The sequence below is a fragment of the Oryza sativa genome, chromosome 8, assembly GCF_034140825.1.
Source record: "Oryza sativa Japonica Group chromosome 8, ASM3414082v1".
Classification (NCBI taxonomy): domain Eukaryota; kingdom Viridiplantae; phylum Streptophyta; class Magnoliopsida; order Poales; family Poaceae; genus Oryza; species Oryza sativa.
Genome location: NC_089042.1, coordinates 14,797,715 through 14,810,170, shown reverse-complemented (window position 1 = coordinate 14,810,170; position 12,456 = coordinate 14,797,715). Strand labels below are relative to the sequence as shown.

At 39.3% G+C, this 12,456-nt stretch overlaps 1 protein-coding gene across 4 annotated transcripts; it reads left to right on the top strand.

The window, feature by feature from the left end:
• The first annotated feature begins 1,752 nt into the window (after positions 1 to 1,752).
• On the top strand, positions 1,753 to 8,954 carry LOC4345298 (uncharacterized). 4 transcript variants are annotated; one of them, XR_001548515.3, is made up of 13 exons: positions 1,753 to 2,303; positions 2,414 to 2,553; positions 3,214 to 3,291; positions 3,480 to 3,559; positions 4,466 to 4,550; positions 5,549 to 5,968; positions 6,719 to 6,826; positions 6,920 to 6,967; positions 7,147 to 7,234; positions 7,318 to 7,389; positions 7,472 to 7,525; positions 7,609 to 7,711; positions 8,535 to 8,954. XR_001548515.3 is itself a non-coding variant. In XM_015795630.2 (13 exons), exons 1-12 carry the CDS (start codon positions 1,889 to 1,891, stop codon positions 7,696 to 7,698), a joined length of 1,698 nt encoding a protein of 565 aa, XP_015651116.1. In that variant the 5' UTR covers positions 1,753 to 1,888; the 3' UTR covers positions 7,699 to 7,711; positions 8,535 to 8,954. The 4 variants fall into 4 exon arrangements, 2 of the variants coding, with proteins under 2 accessions (XP_015651116.1, XP_015651114.1); XR_001548514.3 differs by having other exon boundaries at positions 5,534 to 5,968; XM_015795630.2 differs by having other exon boundaries at positions 6,920 to 6,987.
• Positions 8,955 to 12,456: the final 3,502 nt, after the last annotated feature.

Here is a 12,456-nt window from a genome sequence, read left to right as displayed (position 1 = left end):
GCTGTCCTGTGCGAAGTGATTCGGCCTCTTGCCCGTGAACAACAGCATCGGCATCAGCATCGACACTGGCACCGGCGCCGCCGCGCTCAACGCTCATCAGAACGGCTACTTCAAGGCGAGTTCAGCTACTAGCACATGCTTTGTTGCAGTCTATTATCTATCTTTGTTTCAAATTATTATAATGAAGTGTTTCACTCTTTTTTAGTCGGATGTTGCACACAATGCATGCTGTATTTTCTTTGTTGTCGCACACAACAGCATTTCAGTGTTGCAATAAGTTGTTTTTCATATTGCATCTTTGGTGAAACAAATTTTGTAAAGTGATGAAACATTTTTCATTGAGTAATGGAACATCTGAAATATTTTCTTTGAAACATTGTTTACTGATTGGTGAAACATCTTAAACATTTTTTTCATGTGGTGAAACACTGCCCGCAGGGCCGGCCCTGGAGGGGGGCGAGCGGTGCGGTCGCTCTGGGCCCCCAAATCGCAGGGGCCCCGCACCAACAAACCCAACCCCCCTCCCCCCTCTGGCGCGGCACGACGCGTCCGAGGAATCAGGCCTGGCCCAACAGACGATGCGGTGTTAGGGCGAAGGCGAACAGACGCCGAATACGCGACTCGCGAGATTGGCGCCGCCTGTCGCCCACGTCGTCTCCTCTCTTCTCCTCACGCCCACCGCGCACCGCTTGTTCCGCAATCCGCACGAGGACTCGAGGACCAGCCGACTGCCAACGATCGACGAGGACACGAGGTGCTCAGGAGTCAGGCTTTGCATCAGGTGTAGGTGCTACCGGCCAGGCGCTGCACGGGCACGGCGGCAGCCGCTGCTTGCTTGCTTGATGGCTTGATGCTTGCCACCGACTGCCCTAGCCCCTAGAGTACTGGATGTCTTGACGAGGACTACTCGAGAAGGATGGGCCGACCGCCGACGGGGGTCACTGAATCTGAATACTGTATTTGTCTGATCAGTGATCAAGCAACAAGCATTCTATTAAGGTGAGTGTAACACCAATACATCATTGCTAATTTGCCATCGCCAAATGAAAAATTGAAATTTTTGTAACATTGTGATTTTATTTGTTAACATGTAATCTCGTGTGTTGGTTTTTGCTGTGTATTGATGTATGGTCCTATGTTAGGTTAATTTAGTTGTTCCGATAATTGGACAAACCGACGAAGGCACAAATTTGTTGAGGTAACATGTACTATAATGTTTTCTATATAATTTTTTAATACAATTTTAATATTTACGCAATAATTTATATATAAATTATATGTATATACTAATTACTATTACATAGTATGATAAGGGCCTCTATATTTAGTTTCGCATCGGGGCCCTGAAAAGTCAGGACCGGCCCTGACTGCCCGGTGTTTGGACTGGGACTGGACGTCCGATCCTGCTCCTCTCCTAAGTATAGCAATTAGTTAAGGCTGTGTTTAGTTCAGCGTCTAGTTTGGATTTTGGTTGAAATTGGAGATGATGTGACTGAAAAGTTGTGTGTGTATGACAGGTTGATGTGATGGAAAAGGACTGAAGGTTGGATCAGTAGTCACATCATCTCGAATTTCAACCAAAATCCAAACTAGGCTTCCAGTTTGGATCCAAACTTCAGTCCTTTTCCATCACATCAACCTGTCATATACACACAACTTTTCAGTCACATCATTTCTAATTTCAACCAAAATCCAAACTAGGCGCTGAACTAAACACAGCCTAAAGTTGCTCACTTGCTCTCAGACGCAGACGGCAGACCACAGTCCACAGGTGGCCGCCAGGTCGGCTAAACGTCCGCCTCCCACGCTCCCCGCCACCCGCGCCTAATCCACACCAGGTGCCCGACATGTGTTCGACGGTTTGCCCGTGAGACGACGCGCGTCGGCCATGGCGCTCGCCCTCCTCTCCCCCTCATCAGCGAGTGCCCACCGTCTGCCGCGCCCCATCAGCTCCCCGCCGCTCGGGCGCGCCGCCTCGGCCACCAGCATCGGTTCCTCCTTCTTCCCCCTCTGCTCCTCCCCTCCGTCCTCCGGCTCTTGCTCCTTGCGGAGGGCCAGCTCCGCGGGCGGCGCAAGCGAGCCAGAAGCGTCGGGGGCCACCTCCCTCGACGCCGACTTGCTCAGGCGTGTCGCCGGCGCCGCGGACGCCGGCGAGGCGCTGGACATCGTCGCGGAGTCGGCGGGAGGCACGGGCGGTCTGGACGCGTCCGACTGTAACGCGATCGTCGCGGCGGCGCTTGACCGGGGCAACGTGGAGCTAGCGCTCTCGGTGTTCGAGGCGATGCGATCCGGCTTTGCACGAGGTGAGGGCATCGTATCACTCCTTACGTTTTTTCTTTTATCACGAAATGTAGTGAATTATGTTTTGGATTGAGCGTACTGAGTCCCTGTGGTGTGGAGTGCCGGCTTGCAGCTGGGGCCTGGAGGTGGGCGAGGCCAGACGTGCGGACGTACGCATTGCTTGTCCAGCGATTGGCAGCTGCTCTGCGTGTTTCTGATGCTCTTAGGATAATCGATTATGTATCTCGCGCAGGCATTTCTTCGGCAGAGGAGGTGAGCTTTGGCGTCGCAGACTAGCATGTCTGACGATGTGTATGGTGCTTTGCTGTTTGGTTTGCATGCATGATGTTTGGATGTTTTAGTGGCATTTGACAAATGATGGAAGCTTTTTATTCTTGCTTTAAAACCTTGATCTGCAAACATGATTTGTCACCTACCGGTACCTCATCATTTGTCCAATTACTGGTTTCATTTGTCCAAGGCAATTCAAGCTTAATTCTAACTAGAACCGAATTTGCAGAGGAATAGTACTAAACGTAGATTTCTGGAGATAGGTAAGTACAATCAGTTCATCTACGGAAATCCTATTTATTATCAAAACAATTAGTGCAAAAGGTCCCAACAAGGATAGTCTTGCCATAGCAATATCAGTGCCCCTCCAACGAAACTCCCTTTTGGTTTGATGTAACATATAACTTTGAATAATCTAGTCCCATTAATATCCACAAGCCTGGCAACAATCCTTATGGTTCTGATCCTGTCTCAAAGTATTGATAATTCTGGTGCATCATACTTTAATTTTAAAAATTTACATAAGAGTGTCTTGTTGAATGGAAGTATATTTGATGTAGAGAAAACTTGAGACACTTCTAAAGGAAAACACAGTGAATGAATGTCACTACACTTCTAAATGATAGATTTTACTTGTTACAGGTCCCATTTGGGATGATTATTCGCTGTCCAAGCTGCATGGTAGCAGTCGCAGTTGCACAGCCCCAGCATGGAACTCAGGTTTGATGCTGTACAAGTATCTTGTACCTCTAATCTAATTGTTTAAGCTACTCACTTAGCTCGCATGATGCGATTTATGAAACAAAATTTTACAGTTTGAGCAAATTTTTAGAGATGACATCTTAGGAAAATATAGATTATTTTTAATGCTGTAATGGAAATCTTAGCATTATTTTATTACTTTACAGACTGTTTCTTGTTCAAAATGCCGATATCAGTACGAACTATTTTCTGGAGATATCATGAGCATCGAGTCTGAAGAAGTTAGGTTAGTTCTTGGAGCAGTTGCTTGGAGTTGTAAACTGTCAATGCTATGCCATGATCTTATTCTTTTTTCGGTTATATTTGTAGCTATGGATTATGGTGTTGTTTCTAGTAACTTTTGGAGCAATGTTCTTCTAAAACAGGTGTCCTGCCATTAACTGTGGAGGGACTCCAGTACTAACTTATTTTGTTAGAACTTAGAAGATACTCCCTCCGTTCCATTTTAAGTGCAGTTGTGAGTTTCCGTGTCCAACATTTGACAGCCCGTCTTATAAAAAAAATAAAAATAAGTCACGCATAAAGTACTATTCATATTTTATCATCTAATAACAACAAAAATACTAATCATAAAAAAAATTTCAGATAAGACAAACAATCAAACGTTGGACATGGAAATCCATAACTGCACTTAAAATGGGATGGAGGGAGTGACATCTAAAAAGTAAACATTAGAACAATTAAAATAATTGATATATCAGTTAGCTTTGACTAATTAGCCATGTCTGTGATCTCATCGTTCGACTTATACTTTCTAATGTTTCCTTTAGATCCAGTGGTACGATTGGCTATTATATAGGTCTATGAACTGCTTATCCTGAGTGCTTAGGTATTACTCTGCAGATTATTGGGTTTCTGTGATGTCAAAAAGATTTATACATAATTTATTTTAGTGTTTGATAGGTACACATTGTCCTTCTGTATAACTCTCTCACAGAAATGGTTTATTACATTCCAATGATTATGCAACTTTGTACTATTTTGTAGTTTATCTGAAGTAACTTGATTGATATTGTTTTCATCTGTTATATCAGAAGATATTTTTGCACACCTCTATTACTTTCTCAATGGTTCCATATATGACACTGCTTCTAATATTACTTCTCTAAGGATCTCCTCCTGCCGAACGCAGCATGGACATTTCAGCTTTGGACAAGGCATTGCGATTTATAAATGTGATAAAAGACGGTCTTCCAGCTGCTGTGCACTCTATTGTGGTAGTTTCCCTTTCAAAAACCGCACAATAGATCTTAACTGTGCCATCATTTATTTCAAAGATCTTTACTTTTCAAATTTTTGAATAAATCATCGTTGCTCTTGATGGATATCAAGATATGAAGATGCCTCACATTAAACTAGATGTACTCCATATAATAGAACTGAAAGGTAAAACTCTCCCTGTTTTCTGTTCAACAATTGAGGTAAAAAAATGTTCCTCTTTATGACAAGTAGGATAACTGCTTGTTCATCAATGGTAGAAGGGAATTACACACATGGACATGTTTATCATCTTAGAGGTTATTCTTGCACTACCAGATGCCATCACGCCAAGCAGTGTATCCATATGTGATTACAGCTGCCTTCCTTAAAAAAATCTTTTGTTGTACTTTTTCCAAATTTCCCAGAGTTTAAGAGTATGATGCTTCAGGTCTTGGCAACCAAGAAGATGCTTCCCCATGCACCATGTGAGGCAGAAGTGTTTTTTCATAGAAGTTTTTTGAAAGTAAACATGATATATTTTCACAAAATCTGTGGAAAACTCCAAAAATGACCAAGCGTTATCACATGTTTGGTTTGAACCTTGGCCCCACATTAGCAGCATGTATAGTATTTTGCCAAAATTCTGGGAACAAGTCGAACACTTGCTAACTGAGGTCAACACATTCACATTTTAGTTTGAATATTTGGCAACTGTTGACTTAGGACCAAACAGTCATCGAGAATTCTTCATGTGTTTCTTTCCAAATATCGTTCAATCCATTAATGCTAAATTTGATCACCAACATTTCTCTGTCATTTCTCACTCCCCCCTTAAGATAGTTGGGCCAGGGATTGGCTATCCAAATTTTCCTCTAGAGTGCTCCAACAAAACATTCCACGACGAAATTCAGCTGAATCTATTTTTTGTGATATCACACAGTTCTTATAATCTGTTGACAATGTTGTTCAGAACATGAGCCATATTCATGTAAATTGTAAGTTATTTATTTTGCAGATTCGCACACCTTCAGGAACAGCCCGTACCCATAGATTTGCTACGCAGACTGTAGAACTGCCTGCTCAAGAAGGAGAAAGAGTGACCATTTCCTTGGCTGCCCCATCAAATGTTTATCGTGAAATGGGTCCCCTTAAGATTTCTGCACGCTCACAAGGGTTTAGACCAGGAGAACCCATGTCTCTCACCAATCACATCAACAGACAAGTCTCAAGATTGCTAAGAGCTCCATCAAAGAACGAGGGACCATTCGTCTTTAATCCATATTTGTTGGTCGGTGCTCTTGCTCTTCTTGCCTCTGGAGATGCTGCTTCTGCATTCATCGACCCAAGCCTCCCTAGATTTATTACAGCAACTGCTTTTGCATCAGCTGCTGTTGGAACAGCACTAAATCAAGTGATCCTGCCAGAGATTCGAAAGGTAAGTAAACTCAAGGATTAGCATTCTTCACTAGGAGGAAACTTGAAAACTATGGGCAGGTAGTCGGAATGCTAATAGGGTCATGTAATACCAACGTATGGTGCTGGAGTCTTGTACCAACAATAGATCATGCAAGCAACTGTCTATAGCCTGCTCTGTTTTGCTTCCTTGTTCGATCAAGCTTACCCTATGGCATGCCATTACATAGCTAGAGTATCTAATTTACTTTGTTTCTCTTCAATCATACTCCCAATGGAAAGACTTGGCTGTGTATATCCAATTGTGGATATAGAGGCTGGATTTCTATCCATTATCTACAAAAAATATTGATGAGAGTACTAGCATTTATATAGCAATGGCAAATCAGGAAGAAAAGAGACAAAGGTTCCTAAAAAATATTTTTGGTAAGAGTTGAGAAATCTAAAATGTCTTATATATTGGATAAGAGGGACTATAATTTCAAAAATATTTTTTTATCAGTACTTTTTTAGAGAAACCTAGTGCCTTATACTTCCATAGTTAAAAGGACATGCTATTTTCAAATTTGCAAAGCCAACAAGATGCACTTTGACCACAAAATTTTATCATTGTGCATTTTATAAAAGTATTTTTTTCACATGTTTACTCAATTTTTTATATATCCAAATATTCATATTTTAGACAATATCTTATTATCTTATTAGTAGTTTTTGGTTAGAAGCTACGTTGTCCATTATATTCTCTCTGACCTAAATTCGATGTTATTTTCAGCTTCCACAAAAGACAGTAGATATAATTGCTGTTCGGCAGCAACTTTTATCTCAGTACGACATGCTTCAGACTCGTCTAAAGGATCTGAAACAACTTTCCGAAAAGGAGGTTAAAATCTGTAATCTCTAATTAGTTTATTTTCTGCTAAAAGTAAAGTCCTGAAAATCATGAACTCCTAAACTCCTAAATTTATTTTCAAAGGTGTGGATGCTGGCAAGAATGTCTCAACTAGAGAACAAGATATTAGCAGTAGGTGAACCATCATATCGGTAATTTCATACAGTTCCAACAGTTTATTTTATTGTTCTAGTTTAACTTTATCTATTCACAAATATACTTATATAACATGGTTGTTTGTTAGAACTTGTTCTACTACAGAGTTTTTTTCTTTTTGAAAATAATGAAGTTTTGATCAAACTTATTTCCAGTGCTCGTCGAGGTAGAGTGAAGAGGGTACTTGAAAGCTTGGAAAGTACACTCCTGGCAAAGATTGAGCTGATGGAAAGTTATGCAAAAGTAATAGAGCAAATTTTATATATGGTATGTATAACTCACGTTTATTATAGCTAAATAGTGAAATGTTGGATATGCCACTGCAGTTGTGTTCTATGATTGAAATTGAAGTTGAGATGGACTCAGATGTTATTGTTGCTGAAGCAGCAAGTAGTGCAGTAAGTTCAAGTTATTTAGCTATCCTATTTATGCATCATGTGGATGAAGTATGATTACTAATAATCAGTGTCCTGATTCCAGGAAAGGATATCAGAACAAATACAGCAACTAATGGAGATTGATAGTCTTGAAGAGGCAAGTATATCCTATGTTCATCAGCTTACATTCAACAGAAAATGTTTCGTAAGGACTAACAGTTGCTTCTAATACTTATTTAGCAATGGCGTATACAAGCTGAGGCTAATGACGAAGCAGAAAGGCTGCTTAATTCAGATTCTTCAGAAACATTTTCCGCTGAGCATGTATAATGAGTTATTTTGGGTAATATGCAAGTACCTCTGTTTTCTTATGCCATGTTTCTTTGTGTAAAATCCTTTTCTTCCCTTATAAACTAGAACAAAATCGTAATAACATGTGAAGGGAGATAGTTTTGGTTCAGCCATGTAGATGATGAACAGATCACTGTGTTACAATACAATATGACAGAAGTAAACAAACCCTTTTTAAATTCCTGCAACGCATGCACATCCATTGCATGTTGAGTGCAGATTAGAACAAGCTTACAGTTGGACATGAAATCCACACAGTATTGTACATAAAGGACATAGGAATGTGGAATTCCTGAGGTACTTGTGGTATATCAGATATTCTGATCACGTGTTTGCTAATTGCATTGCGAGTTGCAACATATGTTCTTGGAGCTACCAAAAGTACTGATTCAGGCATCTAAACCAGTCCATATAACTACTTCCTACATTAAAGGCCATTGCGTTGAATGGTGGGACAGTTTCATGTAATGTATTTTGCAAATTGAATTGCAGCACATTTTCTTGTGAGCTGAAAGAGTTTAGGAGGATGTTTGTGAAGCAACAATGGAACCATGACCTATAACAATTCATTGTTACCTTGCTTTGCTGGTTTATACATATTTTAGAGAAGTCTTCCTATACCCGTATATCCACACTCTAATTACAGTTTGTTTTAATCCAAATATTGAGAAGGTATTCATCAGCATGCCAATCTTGTTTTCCTTACTTTGTTCTTGGTTCTTTTGAGATGTTTTATGGCACTAAAACGATTGTGTCGGTTCTTTTCATGTATTGTGGACTTGTGGCACTAAAATGATAGTGTTTGTTCTTTTCAGATATTTTGTGGCACTAAAATGATCGATGTCTCCATCAACTTGCTCTTGTCAACAGTGTACTAGAAGGAAAGCTGGATGGATAGTCAGGCAATTGCACAGAGATACCATCAGAGTGCAGGTCACCAATGTAAACTCGTTTCGGGAACACCATCGTAGCAAATCCAAACGCTCAGGTTATTGGGCGAACCTCCCTTAGCCAAATTGCCTACCTTATTAAGAATAAGGTACCCGATTGCTTCCGATTGCTCGAATACTATGGTATCCTTGCGCCCAATACTGGTTTGTTTGCTTATGCATTCATTGCCAAGTATATATTGTCTAGATACTGTAGAAAGTTTTGCCCATTTTGGTTCTGAATGTCTTACATTTCAAAGTCCTGATCAAATTTTTATGGACCAAGAAAACCTTCCTTTGCAGCAATGTTTCTCAGCCATGGTGAAATTGGCTACTATACTAGTCTTCTGTGATTATCGGATGATCCTAGGATGTCTTCTCCCCATACAAAACCAGGGTATAGGGGGATGAGTTCAGATGAATCGATTTTCCCCCAGATTCGTCCAGAAAATATAGTGGCCGACCAAACTAAGCTGATTACCGCTATTACTGACGCCTGTCAATCCTAAAACTTTGAGCAAACTTCTTGCTTGAAATTTGACAAATGAAGCAACCTGGCGTGCTTGCTAAAGATGCATGAATGGCAACTTATCTCTGTCTCTATCTGTGCAGCCTCATACAGAGATAGACATGTTCACAAGTCATATGTATATGGTTCTTCCACATACCCCTGATTTCTCTTAAAGATGAATAAACCGTGACACATTTAACACCGGGTCCTATATCTGAAATATTCAATCTTTACATCTTCAACTTATCAGCTGTAAATAATACAATCACCCAGGACAGTTTCACACCAACTTTGGATCACGAGTGAGCAGGAATGCCTGAGGTCCCTGTGCTTGAATAAATGGGCCATGTGTTATTGACTTTATAAGTGCTGTATAAGTGCTTCTACTAGAATATATCATAAATCCATGTACTTTATTGCGAGATGTGCATTTTATGTCTCATTGGTGCACCATACTTTGCATGTTGCAACATGTAGAGCTTGTTTGGTTTGCTACCATGCTAAAATATTATCAATGCTAAACCATAGGTAAATTTTGGTAGTGCCAAATGTTTTGGCAACTTATGTGTTTTATTGGCATATTTTGGTAGCAAACTAAGCACTAGCCAAACTACTATTCAAAATGCCATCAATTTAACAGGGCACATTTTGGCATCAAACCAAAATAGCCTGTACTTTGAAATCCTGCCAGTATTATCTAAGCCATGATTGTTTTTCATGAAAGTAACTAGGTTTTGCCATACGGATAACCATGGCAAATTCATGCCCAAATTTTGTTGTTTTAACTCTCAGCGTCGACTGATGCCAATACGTTCTACTAATCTATATCTATACAATCTTAAAAAAAAAGGCAATGGTGATGGACGTAGATAAATGGGGACCATAGATCAGTCACCTCTTGTTGACCAATATGGCAGTGGCCATGCGGTGGTAGTACTATGTTGGAATCTCAATTTGTTTCATGTAGAACACACTTACCGAATAATCTATTTATTTATTTTAATTCACTCTTAGTTAATTAGAGTCCAAGAGTGATGGTTTAGTCTTAATTAGATCATCTAATATCATTATACCTTGTTGCAACGTACAGGTGTTTCGCTAGTGTTAAAGAAAAGGTTATCACACAGATTCAAAGCAACATTGTAGTTTGTTATTGTGCACATTTTGGCTGTGTTCGGTACCGGGAGTTCCCAACTCTGGGGATTTTAACTATTTGCCACTCTTACGGATGTTGCTTAACGATTTGCCACTAGGCCCACATATCATAGACACATGAGGGCCCACATGTCATTGACAGGATGTGGCAAATTATTAATTGCCAGGTCACAAGAGTGGCAAATAGTTAAATTTCCCCCATCTCCCCCTCTCATTTTTCGCACGCACGCTTTTCAAACTTTTAAACGGTGTGTTTTTGCAAAAAGTTTATATACGAAAGTTGTTTAAAAAAATCATATTGATCTATTTTTGAAAAAAAATTAGCTAATACTTAATTAATCACGTGCTAATGGACCGCTCCTTTTTCGTGCGTGGATGATGGGTTTCTAACACCCACCACCGAACACAGCCTTTGCAGTGTTCTCTGCATCCGCAACTATGCATCATGTCCCTTGCGGTAACCGATGCCCTAACAGGCTATAGAGACGATGCAAAACTACCTTATTTGGTGAAAGGCGGACATTGTAATCCTACATCAGCTCAAATTTGGCACATCAAATAAAACACTGGAGAAAAGTACGTTGGAAGCATCATAAATTGTAGAATCGGTGCCAATGCTTGGAGCTGTACAGAAAGATTATTCCAGCGGTGTTCTAAACATCTCATAACATTCAATCGCGTCATCGTAACCGAGCTATAACTATGTGCCCCGAGTATTTCGGATCAGGGTTGTATGTAGATCCCATATGCCTCCCAAGCCCTGGGTAGTTGTCAGAACTGTGTTGATAAGGAAAATTGATCATCACATGAAAACATGATGCCATCCAAAGCTATAACATGAATGATATATTTTTTTCTTGAGATGGATAAGTTTGTTTGTAGTACTCTACTTGAATCTTATCACACGGCATGAGAGGCTCACGTTAGTATATATTCTTCAAACTTGCTTTTCATTTCTGGCTATTTATAAGCTAAACACGTACAAACTGTAGAAAAAAACATTTTATTTGTTACCTGTACATTCATTATCAAACTATTCTGAAAAGTGGGTAGTACATGACATCTTGATGTCTTGAGTTAAGACATGTTGTCCACCATGATTTCCAGTGGATTAAACATCCCGTACATTGTGCATGTAATGTTTATTATATATATCCATTCCAGCATAAAGAAAAGGCCTACTACCTCTATCACAAAATAAGTTTATTTTTAAATCCACCGCACACATTCCAATAAAAAACAAAAACATTAGAATATTCCTACTTTATTAAATGCCAATATATGTACTCCCAATATAATTAAGGCTAAGTTGAGGTTCCCAACTCACCTCTTTCTTTTTACGCGTGCACACTGTTCAAACGGCTAAGCGGTGTATTTTTTTTAAAAAAATTATAGGAAAGTTGCTTTAAAAAATCATATTAATTTATTTTTTTTAAAAAATACCTAATAGTTAATTAATTGTATGCTAATGAGCTACTCTGTTTTATGTGTATTGGAGATTAGTTCCAACGTGCAAGTGATGTTCATGCCAGCAATGTAATCTCTTATGCATAAAAGTTACTCCAGGAGATAAACTTTTGGTAAGTTATACTACGTACTCCCTCCATTTTTTAATAGATGACGCCGTTAACTTTTTCTCACATGTTTGGGTCCCCATCGTTTGGCTTATTTCCTAATAAGGCAAAATGGCTTATTAGAAAATAAAAATGAATTTATGGATAAAACTTTTATAAATGTGTTATTTGTGACTTAAAAGCCAACGTTGAAAAAAAACTACGTTGAAAATATGTTAAAATCAATCTTAAAATTAAGCTTGAAAATTTTAAATTTGGCTTTTTCTTTGGCTTATTAGGCCATCCGATAAGGCTGTTGACCGTTCGTCTTATTCAAAAAATTTACGTAATTATAATTTATTTTGTTATGGGTTGTTTTATCACTCATATTACTTTAAGTGTGATTTATATCTTATACATTTGCATAAAATTTTTGAATAAGACGAAAGGTCAAACATGTAAGAAAAAGTCAAAGGCGTCATCTATTAAAAAACGGAGATAGTAATATTTTTAGTTTTAATGGTAAACTACTGGTTCAGAGGCATTTAATTTCACAAAACAAAACACCACTTTTCTTTCTAGCTGCTTT